Source organism: Oncorhynchus keta, chromosome 15, assembly GCF_023373465.1.
Source record: "Oncorhynchus keta strain PuntledgeMale-10-30-2019 chromosome 15, Oket_V2, whole genome shotgun sequence".
Taxonomy (NCBI): domain Eukaryota; kingdom Metazoa; phylum Chordata; class Actinopteri; order Salmoniformes; family Salmonidae; genus Oncorhynchus; species Oncorhynchus keta.
In genome coordinates this window covers 8,903,574-8,917,896 of record NC_068435.1, presented here as the reverse complement: position 1 = coordinate 8,917,896, position 14,323 = coordinate 8,903,574, and the positions used below count along the sequence as shown (strand labels likewise).

The window sequence follows — 14,323 nt, the reverse complement described above, 5'->3', positions numbered from 1 at the left end:
ATAGGAGTGGTAACTACAGACAGGATTCTTCAATTAAGTGTTTCGTTCAACAAGAAACTAGTTTATTTCACTTGACAAATACTGTACCAAACATCTTAGATGTAAAATTGCATGACAGACCTATTTGGCAAAAATCAATTTGACATTTTTTTTATTTATCCTAGTTAACTATTTTGAGGAAGTGTATACTGGCTACTGTTGCTATGGCATCTCAAGAGGGACAAATTATATTGCTGCTTTGCTCATTTTTCAAGCTAATGTCTTAAAGCAGACATTGACATGGCCTAGCCCTGCTCAGAGCTAACCAAACCTAGTATATGGGCTCTAACGCCAATCAATTTGAAATATCTATACAAAATTTCAAAAGGTTAAAAATACACTGAAAAAAAGCACAATTTATGCTAAAGCACTGTCAATTTACTGATTAAATCAAAGTTATCATTGTCAAGTTACTAAAAAAAAAAAGACCACGTCAGTTATTTTGCTCCTTTATTTCAGACATTCCCATTATTGCAGGTACAGTGTTAAATAATGACAAAATAATAAAGCTCTTTTTAAAAGTGAAAGGAAACTAAAAACCGGCGACAAGTAACTGATTACATGTAATCTGATTACTAAAAATGAATCAGTTACGTTCCCAGCAAAAATATTGTAATCAGATTACACACTTGAACTAGATTACTTTTTAGATTTAAAAAGTATGATCACAAAAAAAAAAAACATTATGACACCTTTCTCAATGATAATTCTGCATTGGGGGGGGGCAATTTTAAATTTGTTCCACCTGAGCGAGTCTTGACAAGTCCAGACCACCAATGACGACAAATGCGCTTCATGTTTGTCTTTAATGCCTCCTGAAGGGGAAAGTTATCAAAAGTAAATCAGATTACCGAGTTTGGGTAAGTAACGCATTACATTTTTACCTACCCAACCCTGCAGGCAGTTTATATCCTACCTAGATCTGATCTGTGGAAAGGTCATGAACCGTGAATTGAAAACAAAGTGCACATGTTCTCCACTACATTAAATGGATACATATTTTTTTTAATACTTTTTAATTCAGAGAAATTAAGATACCGTATGTATGCCTGATGAAGGGGTAGCAATGGAAGGCAACTAGGACGCACCACAACCTTCCAGCAGTCTGTTAATTAAAGAGGCTTTAAGTAGGAAGGAAATAGGCATCAAGAAATGGAGCAACATGCTTCTTGAGATAAATAGTCAAGTGAAGATGGAATGGGAAATTGGGAGTCCACAGTCTTGAAACTGGGGAGGGTTTTTGTTTTTTTAAATAATGTTTTTTAATTTTTTTTATACACCATGCGAATTTTTGTCAATCTTCTTTTTCAGATGGTGTTTGTAAGCCAAGATGTCCCGGTTCCATTTGGTGATAGTCTGCTTTTCACAAACCCAGATCTCCTGGGCCACCTAGGGAGCAAAAACAAAAAGGAGAAACGGGGGTTGAAGAGGGACTAATGTGCATCAATCCCAGTTCTTCCAACAAAGATTTTTCACAAGTATATATAAACTAGGACTATTTATAATAAACTCATTCAAAATATGTTGACTCTGCTACTGTATATTAAATTAGTGGAGTGCAACAGTGCAGCACCAGTATGCTAATGGCATGGTGGAGTATATTCAGACAGTGTGGCAGTCGTCCAACAATGCATTTAAAAATTAACCCTTTCATACAAAAAAAAAAAAAGTGTTCTAGTCTTATTATCCGAACCTGCTGGATGAGCCTGAAGTCGTGGCTAACCAACATCATGCCGCCCTCGTACTCGTTGATGGCGTCGGCCAGGGCGTCAATGGTCTCGATGTCCAAGTGATTGGTGGGCTCATCCAGGAAGAGCATGTGGGCATTCTGACCAGCCAGCCAGGCGAAGCACACCCGGCACTTCTGCCCATCAGACAGGTTCCGGATGGGGTTCACCTGGTAAAAATGCAGAAAATTGCCACCAATGTCAGTCAAATCAGGGCGGCAGGTAGCCTAGTGGTTAAGAGCGTTGGGCCAATAATCGACAGGTCGTTGGTTCCAATCTTTGAGCCGACTAGGTCAAAGATCTGCCGATGTGCCCTTGAGCAAGACACGTATCACTAATTGCTGCTGTAAGTCACTCTGTACAAGAGTCTGCTAAATGACTAAAATGTAAATTGTCGTAAGACAGCTCCCCCAATTCATCTATGGTTTTAATTACATTTCCGACTTCGGTTTAATTTAAATTACCTACAACCCTACAAACCTGGGCTCAAATAGAATCGTTTTTTCCCCTCCAAATACATAAGCTGCCCTTGGAGCTTGAATGTTGCAAATGGAACCAATGAAATAGTCCCAAAAGTACAAACCCCACTCCCGTGGCATGCCAGACGGGCTCAATCAAACCCTGCTACATGACAATGTTTTAGGATCACTAATGATCAAACTGACCTGCTGTTTGCCCGTCAGCCCATAACGGCCAATGATCTTCCTCATCTCCTCCCTCTCCTTGATCTCTGGGTAACACTTCATCATGTAGTCCAGGGGCGAGAGGTCGAGTTCCAGCTGCTCAGTTAGATGCTTTAGAGGGGAAATAAGGAGTAGGTTCATCCATGTGAATCGTGTAGAGTTGTAAAAAAAAATGTGTAATTTCTGAAGTTGTCCCGTGATGGATGCGGTGGATTGAGACATCAATTTAAAAAATAAAATTAAAAACATATCTGGCTTAAACTGACAGATTGATGGATTTATTTTAATGCTAATTAGATTTCCGCAGGGACGCAGACAGACTCTAGAACTTAATGTGTACATCACTTTTTATAGTTGGGACTTCATTTACAACCATAAATTAAAATTATTTTTTAAATAATGATAATAATAATATCACTGGAGGATGACTTTAACTTCAAGTTATTAAATAAAACTAAAGATGCCACTGACCATCCCGTCACTCAAAATTTGCAGTCTACTCCAATTTTTGCCATTGTAGGAGCAAAAAAAACAAATGTTTCTGTCCATTACGGACACAATTGTCAAGACAGTTTAGGCTATCAGTGCATTTCAAAAATGGTACGGTACCTGGTGATATCTGCCAATCTTGACGTGGGAGTTCTTGCGAATCATACCATCAGTAGGGAGGAGCTGAGGACAAAGGACGATACGTGAGTCGGGGTAGAGAGAAGAGACGGATGGGATGTCTAATCAAAAACATGTATACTTTTGAGAAGTTGAATAAAATAAAGACATTTAACTAGAAAAGACAACTCAACAGGAAATGGAAAGAAAAAAAGTGACAACGTACATGGTTTCTACTCATTGGCCCCTCAGTTATCAGTAAAAACGGTACCATTAAGGTAATGCCTCATGGCAGGGCCGAATAGCAGAACAATTAGTTAGCTAAATGACCATGTAATCATGTCAAGACTCACCTCTCCAGTGAGAAGTTTGAGCAAGGTGGATTTCCCGGCCCCGTTGGGCCCCACAAGGGCCACTCGGGTGTCGAGGTCTATGCCGAACTCAAGGTTCTTGTATATATGGGGCTGAAATGTCAAACAAAGGAAAATAATATAAGAAATTCACATTAACAATATCGCAAAAAAACGTGATTGAGTAGTTTGGAGCTGGTATTTCTCTTCTCATAAATAAAACAAATAGATAAAAAAATTCAGTCAAAAGTGAGAGGTTGGACAATCACCTACCTGGTCATCAGAGTACTTGAAGCTGACATTCTGTACCATGATGACCGGAGGGGGAATCTTCCCACAGGGAGGAAAACAAAATGACAGGGTCTAAAGGAAAAGAGAAGAATGAGCTTACTGTCTTCAGGGAGGAGTTTAGGATATAGCTTACTGTCTTCAGGGAGGAGTTTAGGATATAGCTTACTTTCTTCAGGGAGGAGTTTAGGATATAGCTTACTTTCTTCAGGGAGGAGTTTAGGATATAGCTTACTGTCCTCAGGGAGGAGTTTAGTGATCCCTGCCTTGTGACCTACCACCCTGAATGGAACTATGAGATTTTAGTTTCTATAAAAAAACGAATCTATTATCCTGGAACTAACTCACTCTGTGGCATCTACTGTACACTTCTTTGCATCACAATAGACCATAACTATGTTCAGAATTTTCTAAAATAAAAGAGTTACCTGCAGTAATATCCATTTACTATAGTCCAGATAATTCTGACCATGTACCTTGCCCTGGGCTGTAGTCAAAACTAATTACACACCAAAAAAAAGAACATTTTCAAACCCTATATGGGAAGCACTGTCACTTTTGTCCACAGAGTCAAAGTCACTAAACAAACTTACTTTGTCATTGGAAACGCTCTCAGTCAGGCCAGAGGCCACCATCTTCTGCAGGGTTTTCTCTTTACTCTGTGCTTGGCGAGCCAGCTTGGCTGAGCCGTGCCCAAACCGGGCTATGTAGTTCTGGTGGGGTGGTAAGGAGAGAAAGGGAGGTTTACAAAATAAATATCTGTTTGGTGAAGCCCTCCACTCCCTCATCATTGTGTGTCACATGAGTTTATTCAACTTAAAACAGTTTGTATGAAACGACCACACCCTAGGTGGTTCCAAAATAACCCACCACTATGCTTTATCCTTCACATAATACTGGCGTCAGCCCGAATTTCACATAAATAAATGGCCAAACCACTAGTGAATGAGGAAGCGTGTTTAGAGAAAGGGAATCTTAAGATACCTTCATGTGTTTGATCTGGTCCTGCTCCCAGTTGAATCTCTTCATCTGGTTCTCTTCCAGCTCCTCCCTGGTCTTTATGTACTGATCGTAGTTGCCCTATCAGGAAGTAAACAAACATAGTTGCCCTACCAGGATGTAAACAGTTGCCCTACCACAGGGATAGGCTACTGGTGTCCCCCTTTGAAGGGTCTCGGATCAAGAGTAGAATACACAAGGTACAATTTTGTCGAAATTTGGTTGTCCATCAGTAGTTTGTCTTGTTGTGTCAGTCACTGATAGTCACTCAATTAAATTAGCCCATGTCAGGGGGAGGATGGATGTTGGTGCACAGACCCAAGCACAACTGCAGCTCATCATTTTTTGTGTCCCTACCCCCCCCACAATCAAAGTTGCCCATCCCTGCCCTACCAGGAATTAAACCTTTATTTTTACACAAGTAACATTTTACACTTGAAATGGGATGTACTCGCACACCGGAGTAATTTTTCTTTGTTCTTATGACTTGAATATACTAACTTTTATCCAGAGTAACTCACCAAGGGCAAATACAAAACAACTAGATGGTTGAAGTCTGAGAAAGTATCAGGGTGTAAAACTAACTTTTTTTGTATACCAATCATGGTGGCAGGTAGATATCATTTCTACCAGCCACAGATTTTTTTTTTTTTTAACCAGACAAAATATTTTAGCAATAATTACACAACACGAGCATGCGTAGTAATGTTTCTAAAAAAACAAATGTATTACAAATAATAAGTGCTGTGGTATATGTTCAGATTTAATTTTACACTGAACAAAAATATAAAACACAAGAAGTGTTGGTCCCATGTTTCATGAGCTGAAATAAAACAATCCCTGAAACGTTCCATACGCACAAAAAAACAAATTTCTCACAATTTGAGCACAAATTTGTTTTACATCCCTGTAATTCACATGGATGGTGAATTAGACATACTTGCCTGCCAATGCCAAGTTCTACAGGTGTTAATTTTAGGCCTTGGTATGTATGATAAACTGGTGTTTTATTTATCAACTGAAGACAGGAAATGCAACTGCTCTGACTTGGTGCATTATTCTAAACCAGACAAAACATCTCATTGGTCCATGTTGGCTAGTTGCAGGGTGCAGTTGCTCTTACCGTGTAATATTTCAGCTTGCGCTCGTGTAAGTGCATGATGTTGGTGCACACGCCGTTAAGGAAGTCTTGCGAATGGGAAATCAGGACCAAAATACGTTTAAATCTGTTGAATTGGAGAGAGAATTGTTTGGACACTTCAAAATACAGACAAAGCTAATCTTGAGTTACACCAAACATGGGGATTCTCCATCCAAATGTAAAGGATTATAGTCAAAGTCAATATATAGCTAGTGGTTAGCACAGATTAGTAAACTCCATGAGTAATGTCTAAAACATCTCATGTTGGAGCTAGTGGTTAGCACAGATTAGTAAACTCCATGAGTAATGTCTAAAACATCTCATGTTGGAGCTAGTGGTTAGCACAGATTAGTAAACTCCATGAGTAATGTCTAAAACATCTCATGTTGGAGCTAGTGGTTAGCACAGATTAGTAAACTCCATGAGTAATGTCTAAAACATCTCATGTTGGAGCTAGTGGTTAGCACAGATTAGTAAACTCCATGAGTAATGTCTAAAACATCTCATGTTGGAGCTAGTGGTTAGCACAGATTAGTAAACTCCATGAGTAATGTCTAAAACATCTCATGTTGGAGCTAGTGGTTAGCACAGATTAGTAAACTCCATGAGTAATGTCTAAAACATCTCATGTTGGAGCTAGTGGTTAGCACAGATTAGTAAACTCCATGAGTAATGTCTAAAACATCTCATGTTGGAGCTAGTGGTTAGCACAGATTAGTAAACTCCATGAGTAATGTCTAAAACATCTCATGTTGGAGCTAGTGGTTAGCAAAACATGAGTAATCTAAAACATCTCATGTTGGAGCTAGTGGTTAGCACAGATTAGTAAACTCCATGAGTAATGTCTAAAACATCTCATGTTGGAGCTAGTGGTTAGCACAGATTAGTAAACTCCATGAGTAATGTCTAAAACATCTCATGTTGGAGCTAGTGGTTAGCACAGATTAGTAAACTCCATGAGTAATGTCTAAAACATCTCATGTTGGAGCTAGTGGTTAGCACAGATTAGTAAACTCCATGAGTAATGTCTAAAACATCTCATGTTGGAGCTAGTGGTTAGCACAGATTAGTAAACTCCATGAGTAATGTCTAAAACATCTCATGTTGGAGCTAGTGGTTAGCACAGATTAGTAAACTCCATGAGTAATGTACATCTCATAAAACATCTCATGTTGGAGCTAGTGGTTAGCACAGATTAGTAAACTCCATGAGTAATGTCTAAAACATCTCATGTTGGAGCTAGTGGTTAGCACAGATTAGTAAACTCCATGAGTAATGTCTAAAAAAAGCTATCTCATGTTGGTAAGTCTAAAACATCTCTAGTGGTTAGCACAGATTAGTAAACTCCATGAGTAATGTCTAAAACATCTCATGTTGGAGCTAGTGGTTAGCACAGATTAGTAAACTCCATGAGTAATGTCTAAAACATCTCATGTTGGAGCTAGTGGTTAGCACAGATTAGTAAACTCCATGAGTAATGTCTAAAACATCTCATGTTGGAGCTAGTGGTTAGCACAGATTAGTAAACTCCATGAGTAATGTCTAAAACATCTCATGTTGGAGCTAGTGGTTAGCACAGATTAGTAAACTCCATGAGTAATGTCTAAAACATCTCATGTTGGAGCTAGTGGTTAGCACAGATTAGTAAACTCCATGAGTAATGTCTAAAACATCTCATGTTGGAGCTAGTGGTTAGCACAGATTAGTAAACTCCATGAGTAATGTCTAAAACATCTCATGTTGGAGCTAGTGGTTAGCACAGATTAGTAAACTCCATGAGTAATGTCTAAAACATCTCATGTTGGAGCTAGTGGTTAGCACAGATTAGTAAACTCCATGAGTAATGTCTAAAACATCTCATGTTGGAGCTAGTGGTTAGCACAGATTAGTAAACTCCATGAGTAATGTCTAAAACATCTCATGTTGGAGCTAGTGGTTAGCACAGATTAGTAAACTCCATGAGTAATGTCTTGGAACTAACAAACCCTGTGGCGTCCGTTCTACACTTTGGCATACTGCTGGGATCAGATAAACGCTTCGGTCTAGTTTTTGTCAACGCGCCCCCGCACTGACAACATACTGCCAGGCAGGGACACTATAATTCGGCCTTTTGTTTACATCATGTCACAGCAGCAGTAATATCTTAAAGGCGGAAACACATTTACACGACTTCCTAGTTTACCTCTGGAGTTGTCGATCAATAAAACCACAGTAGGTCATAGCAGAAAGCTGCCTTCAACCAATCAACAGTGGCTTTTCGAGTTAAAATAAATGATAAAAACGGCACAAATCTGTCTAGAAAAGTAATGTCCTACATCTTACACACACAGGTAATGGGCCTTACTGGCTAAGCTCTTCCTCCAGCCACACACAGGCATCCAGGTCCAAGTGGTTGGTGGGCTCATCCAGCAGCAACATGAAGGGCTTCAAGAACAGGGCTCTGGAGTCAAGGAACAAACAAAACATTACTTTTTTTGGGGGGGGGTGACCCAAAACATAACAAAAAAAACAGGGCATTTGCAAATGAAAAAGACCCATTCACTCATAGGTTCTTATTGATGTGTGATTTAGATGTATTTATTTTTTACATTTTAAAACCTTTTAAATCTATAAATTGTTTTTAATGACTAAAAGGCATCTGGGCAAAGTGAAACGGAACAAAGAGTAGAGTGCCCAGAACTGTTGGGATCAGATAAACGCTTCGGTCCATTTTTGTCACTGCGCCACCGCGCTGTGAACATACTGCTTGGCGGCGGCGCTATCATTCGGCCTTTCTTTACATCACTTCCCAAACAGTTCTGAGGCAAACGCCTACGCAGCATTAAAATATATATCCCATAGCGCTAGGCCCTTCAGAACCCTAGCGGCATTGGCTCCTACCTCTTTCATGAAGATCTGACATTTCTTCTAGACAGATGTTAAAAAGGGAATTTCTGTAGCGATGCTTGAGTCTATGAAAAAGACTGGGCTCAAGGCCTGCGTTCATAGAGTGTCTCACAGTAGGATTGCTGATCTAGGATCAGGTCTTCATTATCCACAGCTCTGGGTCTGTATTGATAAAACATCTCAGTGAATGAGTGCTGATCTAGGATCAGGTCCTGTTATGATTCAAAGGTTATATAACAGATCCTAGATCAGCACTCCTTCACTAAGATGTTTTAGCAATACAGACCCAGAGCTGTGGATAATGAAGACCTGATTCTAGATCAGCACTCCTGATCCTAGATCAGCAGGTTTGTATTGTACAGGGTGGGTTTTACCTGGCCAGAGCGACACGCATCCTCCAGCCTCCGCTGAAATCCTTAAGCTTCTTCTGCTGCATGGCGGCGGTAAAGCCCAGGCCGTGGAGGATCTGGGAGGCCCGTACCTCGGCCTTGTCTGCGTCCAGCTCCTCCAGACGCTCGTACAGCTCCATCAGCTTCTCACACTCAGCTTTAGGGGAGAGAAAAAGGGGAGGAAAAGAGAAAGGAGAGGAGTTGGAGTGGTGGACAGAAGGGAGGGTTTTTATTTTAACTGGTTGGGGGGCAACCGAAATGTAATCACGGTTGTCATGCCACCAAATAAGCCTTTGTGCCCGTTGCCCGACGCTACACCATGAAGGGAACTCATTCTGTAGGACTGTTCGGGACATGGGAAGTAGTGTACCACGCCTAGGAAGGGAAGCTGCCACGGTGAGCACAGTTCCCATGGTAACGTGGAAATACTCTTAAATTACTACAACCTATCCACCATTATAAAAAGGCAATCACTATCACCACAGCAAGGTACAAAACGTTTAGCTAAATCGGAACAACCTTAAATTGCTCCATTTGAGACACTTTTAGCAATGGTCTTCCGACGAGGACAGAGTAGACGAAGGACGAATGCAAAACACTCACAGTCCTCGGAGGCCAGGCGCTCGGCCTCCTTCTCCAGATGGATCCTCTCCGCGTCCACCTCCATGACACACTGCAGGGCCGTCTTGTCGCTGGGCGCCATCTCACGGGTCAGGTGGTAGATGTCAATGTGCTCTGGGATAGGTATCTCGCGGTGGCCAATGGCTGACAGCAACATGGATTTACCTGGAAAAGTAGAGTCCCCATAGGAGATCAAATGTTGTATTCGTAAACAAAGCGGACATTTTTTTATTTTACCTTTATTTAACTAGGCAAGTCAGTTAAGAACAAATTCTTATTTTCAATGACGGCCTAGGAACAGTGGGTTAACTACCTGTTCAGGGGCAGAACGACAGATTTGTACCTTGTCAGGGACTCTAACCATTAGGCTACCCTGCCGCCCCATTGTTCCAATAAACGGCTGAGATGGTTGAAAAGCGTACCCACTGAGACGGTCATACCCACTGCTGAAGATTACATGGCAAAAAAGGTGTCCCAAAGGCACTGGGTCATGTTCATTAGAGCACACCGTAGTAAAATGTTTTGCAATGAAAAATGTATATTTGTGTTTCTACCCAAAATGTCATTTGAGGGGTTTCTTCAGTTTTATGCCCATTGAACACAACTCAGGTGGCGGTAACTACTTACCAGTGCCGTTGAGGCCAATGAGGCCATAGCGCCGGCCCGAGTTGAGCTCCAGGCTGGTGTCCTGCAGCAGCTCTTGCCCATGGAAGGTGAGCGACAAGCTGGCGACGTGGACGTCCGTGCTGTTGGGGTGCGACGCCAGGACGCCGGTCACAGCCCGCGCCTCTGTTTTCTTCAGCTCAAACTCGTCCATCTCCTTGGTCAGCATATCCACTCCTGTGACACAGTGAGACATTTAGTTTGTCATTTTATACATGAAAAAGGGGTTATCCATCTCCACTGACAGACATATGTGTACCAGTCAACCCATATTTAACATGAGGTACCAACCACCCACCCACTTACATGACACTACAGTAATTTAGCAGACGCTCAAGAGCCATTTACATTTTAGTGCATGAAGAAAACAAAACACATCTCTGAGCACCTAATGTAGCTGTGAAGAGGATTTAGACTTGAGCCCTTAAGTTCCTCTATGATAGACAACTATTACCGTTGCTTTCTGCTCCATTCTGCTGGCCTTGCTCTGGTATCTCTCCCTCTCCGTCCTCTCCTGGTTTTTTTGCCTTCTGCCGGGTTTTGGCAGCTTCCTTCTTCTTCTGCGCCTTCTTCTTGGCCAGGTCGGAGGGCATGGTTGCTGAGGACCTCGAGGGAAAAAAATTCAACCTGAAGACACAGCGAGAAGGGGGACAAAGCAGGGGAAACTGGGTCAGTAACATTGTGTTCCCTGCATCTGGATTATCAGAGAGGCTAATACGGTCTTAAGGTGAAAGTAATTTTATATTGTTTGATGCAGCCACTAGTAAACAAATTAAAGTAACGTTATATAAATGGTTGACTTAAGGGGTTGCCTGTGTTAGATTCAAGGTGACTTGTTGCTGACCAGCTAAATGGGAAATTCAATGCAATTAACCCTGATAAAGTCCCACTTGATCGGGCTTTAGTGGAAGTCTTGCAAGTCCTCCCTTCCAGCCTTAAGTTGCCATTAATGATATGTATTAACCCTAGATGACACACAGGGGGCACTGTTTTGAAGCCACCGCACAGCCATTTTGGTATTCCAAAGAAAAAAAATATTTGAAAGCGTGTCTGTATATTTTATTAGACTCCTCTATGCATATTTTAGTATTATATTATGTAACCTAAACATAAAAAAAAATATATAAACATGGCCTCCCGAGTGACAGTGATCTAAGGCACTGCATCACCATGCTAGATTCATCACTACAGACCCGGGTTTGATCCCAGGATGTGTCGCAGCTGGCCACGACTGGGAGTCCCATGAGGCGGCACACAATTGGCCCAGTGTCGTCCGGGTTAGGGGAGGGCTTAGCCGGCCGGGATGTCCTTGTCCCATCGCGCTCTAGCGACTCCTTGTGGCGGGCCAGGTGCATGCACGCTGACTTTGGTCGCCAGCTGGACTGGGTTTCCTCCGACACATGGGTGCGGCTGGCTTCCGGGTTAAGCGAGCAGTGTGTCAAGGTAGAGTTTGAGGACACATGGCTCTCGACCTTCACCTCGCCCGAGTCCGTACGGGAGTTGCAGCGATGGGACAAGACTAACTACCAATTGGAAATCATGAAATTGGGGAGAAAAAGGGGTAAAAAGAACATTTTTGTACCAATTTAACTGCTCCCACTACAAATGTAATTTGGTGTTTAAATGTTATTGGAATACTGCAGAATTCCATTCATTTCTATGGAGGACTGGGCCTACTGAGGAGCACCAATATGGAGGCTGGTGGCTTCAAAGCCTCATTAGCTACATCGTATTAACTAACACAAGATGTTGTTCACAGACATCATTAGTTTCCATTCATATGAATCGCAATCAAAGACATTGGAAATTGCTAGTTCATATCTAGTTACACAGCTGATGGATTTTATGCCAAGATCGCTAACGGTATGTAACTACCTAATTATATTGGTGCCGTGGTGATTGCAACATCAGTACATTCCGGGCCTAGCATCGTTGCTCAACACTAATAAATGCCATCATCATTTGCCTTGTAGCAAGCTAGTTCGTTCTTACAGCACAGCGGTAAGCGCTGAAGAACCGGGGTAGTTAAGACAGGTGGGTAATGTCATCTCACGTGTCGTCCTCACACGCATTTCCTGCCATTTACCTAGTTAGCTATTTTTTTGTAAGAACTGTGCGTAACTAGTAGCTACATAATTTAATCAACTAGCTACTGCGGTAGTTAACTAGATGCGAAACTGACGCCCTGGGCCATTTTATATGGAGGTTGATAAATAGAGGCCCCTAAATTACCAAGCTAATGTTCGCTAGCTAAACGGCTAGGTCGAAAAATATACACACACACAACGGTTATATTCAACCAAAGGTAAAAATTGCCTAGCTAAAATTACGTCCGAATATAGAGTTATAAAAATCTTAACACAAAATCCAGGAATCGTGTGGGCCTTCATATCCTTTGATTTGACAGATGCCAATAAATTCCGCTGGCTATAAATCCCCCCCACCCCCCCCCCAAAAAAAGATTGAGTCAGACTCCAAGTAATGATTCAGCTAACTGGTGGCTAATGCCGAAGCAACTCGTGGTCCTCTTCACTGCATTGTGTAACGAGCTAGTTTTACCGGCGGGTATGCTAGCTCGACTTTAGTTAGCTAACGTTACTGATCGAATCAATCATGTATCTTCTTACTAAAAGCCCACATACGACATTTTTTGTTGTATATTATTATTCGTGACTATGTCAGGTGTGGTTCCATATACGTTTTTAAATATAATTAAATATATTTTCTCACCGGTCTTGTACCTGTTCACCGGCAGCGGCGACGACGTTGGAAACGCACAAGAAAGAATGATCTCGTTGTCGCGTGTTCCCTACGCCGGCTCATCCGACCAATGAAACGCCGAGTTGTCTTTGTAGCTCCACCTTCTCATTTTAATGTAGGGCGGGTAAAGGAAGGGTTGCCGGGAAATGGTGTATTCTGTACCTCATTACTGACAACAACAAAAAAGCGTCAAGACGAGAAATGATTCATTTATTGCAACATCATTGATAGCGTGGCCAGAACTCCTGTGATTTGTAACTATTGAACAGTAGACAAGCTTGTTTACTCATCTAAATAAAATTGTATTTGTCACATGGGTAAAATCAACAGGTACCTCAATTTTACTGTGAAATGCTTACTTGCAAGCCTTTAAACAATGCAGTTCAAGAAATAGAATTAGGAAATATTTACAACATTTTTAAAAAGTAACGGAGGCTATAGGGCAGCGAACAATTGGCCCAGCTTCGTCTGGGTTTGGCCGGGGTAGGCAGTCATTGTAAATAAGCCTGAAACATGGTTAGACTTTGCATACTCTGATGATTTATTATAATATAAGATATGTTAAATATAAACTCTAGGAGGTTCTCACTTCTCAAATTGAGGAAACATGCAATTGGCATGCTGACTGCAGGAATGTCTACCAGAGCTGTTGCCATAAAATTGATTGTTCATTTCTCTCCAATAATCCGCCTCCAATTGCATTTTACCGATGCCAGTTTGAATGCACAGAAATACCGTAACGAGATCCTGAGGCCCATTGTCGCGCCATTCATCCGCCACCATAACCTCATGTTTCAGCATAATGCACGGCCCCATGTCGCAAGGATCTGCACATAATTCCTGGAAGCTGAAAATGTCCCCGTTCTTCCATGACCTGCATACTCACCAGACATGTCACTCTTTGAGCATATTTGAGATGCTCTGGATCGATGTGTACGACAGCGTGTTCCAGTTCCGGCCAATATCCAGTAACTTTGCATAGCTTGAAGAGGAGTGGGACAACATTCCCCAGGCCACAATCAACAGCCTGATCAACTCTATGCGAAGGCGACGTGAGGCAAATGGTTTGTCACACCAGATACTGATTGGTTTTCTGATGCACGCCCCTACTTTTTTATTTTTTATTAAGGTGACTTCGACCAATCTGTATTCCCAGTCATGTGAAATCAAT

General features: G+C 41.7%; 1 protein-coding gene across 3 annotated transcripts; it reads right to left on the bottom strand.

Moving 5' to 3' along the window:
• Nucleotides 1-475: 475 nt before the first annotated feature.
• LOC118394375 (ATP-binding cassette sub-family F member 2-like) lies at nt 476-14,188 on the bottom strand. Of its 3 annotated transcripts, none has more exons than XM_035787538.2 (15): nt 14,039-14,188; nt 10,847-11,019; nt 10,357-10,569; nt 9,712-9,894; nt 9,094-9,265; nt 8,178-8,273; nt 5,816-5,918; nt 4,678-4,773; nt 4,287-4,406; nt 3,679-3,768; nt 3,409-3,519; nt 3,059-3,121; nt 2,432-2,560; nt 1,733-1,936; nt 476-1,428 (listed from the first exon to the last, which is right to left on the bottom strand). In XM_035787538.2, exons 2-15 carry the CDS (start codon nt 10,983-10,985, stop codon nt 1,312-1,314), a joined length of 1,836 nt encoding a protein of 611 aa, XP_035643431.1. In that variant the 5' UTR covers nt 10,986-11,019; nt 14,039-14,188; the 3' UTR covers nt 476-1,311. The 3 variants fall into 3 exon arrangements, with proteins under 3 accessions (XP_035643431.1, XP_035643430.1, XP_035643432.1); XM_035787537.2 differs by lacking the exon at nt 14,039-14,188 and adding an exon at nt 13,123-13,284; XM_035787539.2 differs by lacking the exon at nt 14,039-14,188 and adding an exon at nt 12,268-12,734.
• Nucleotides 14,189-14,323: the final 135 nt, after the last annotated feature.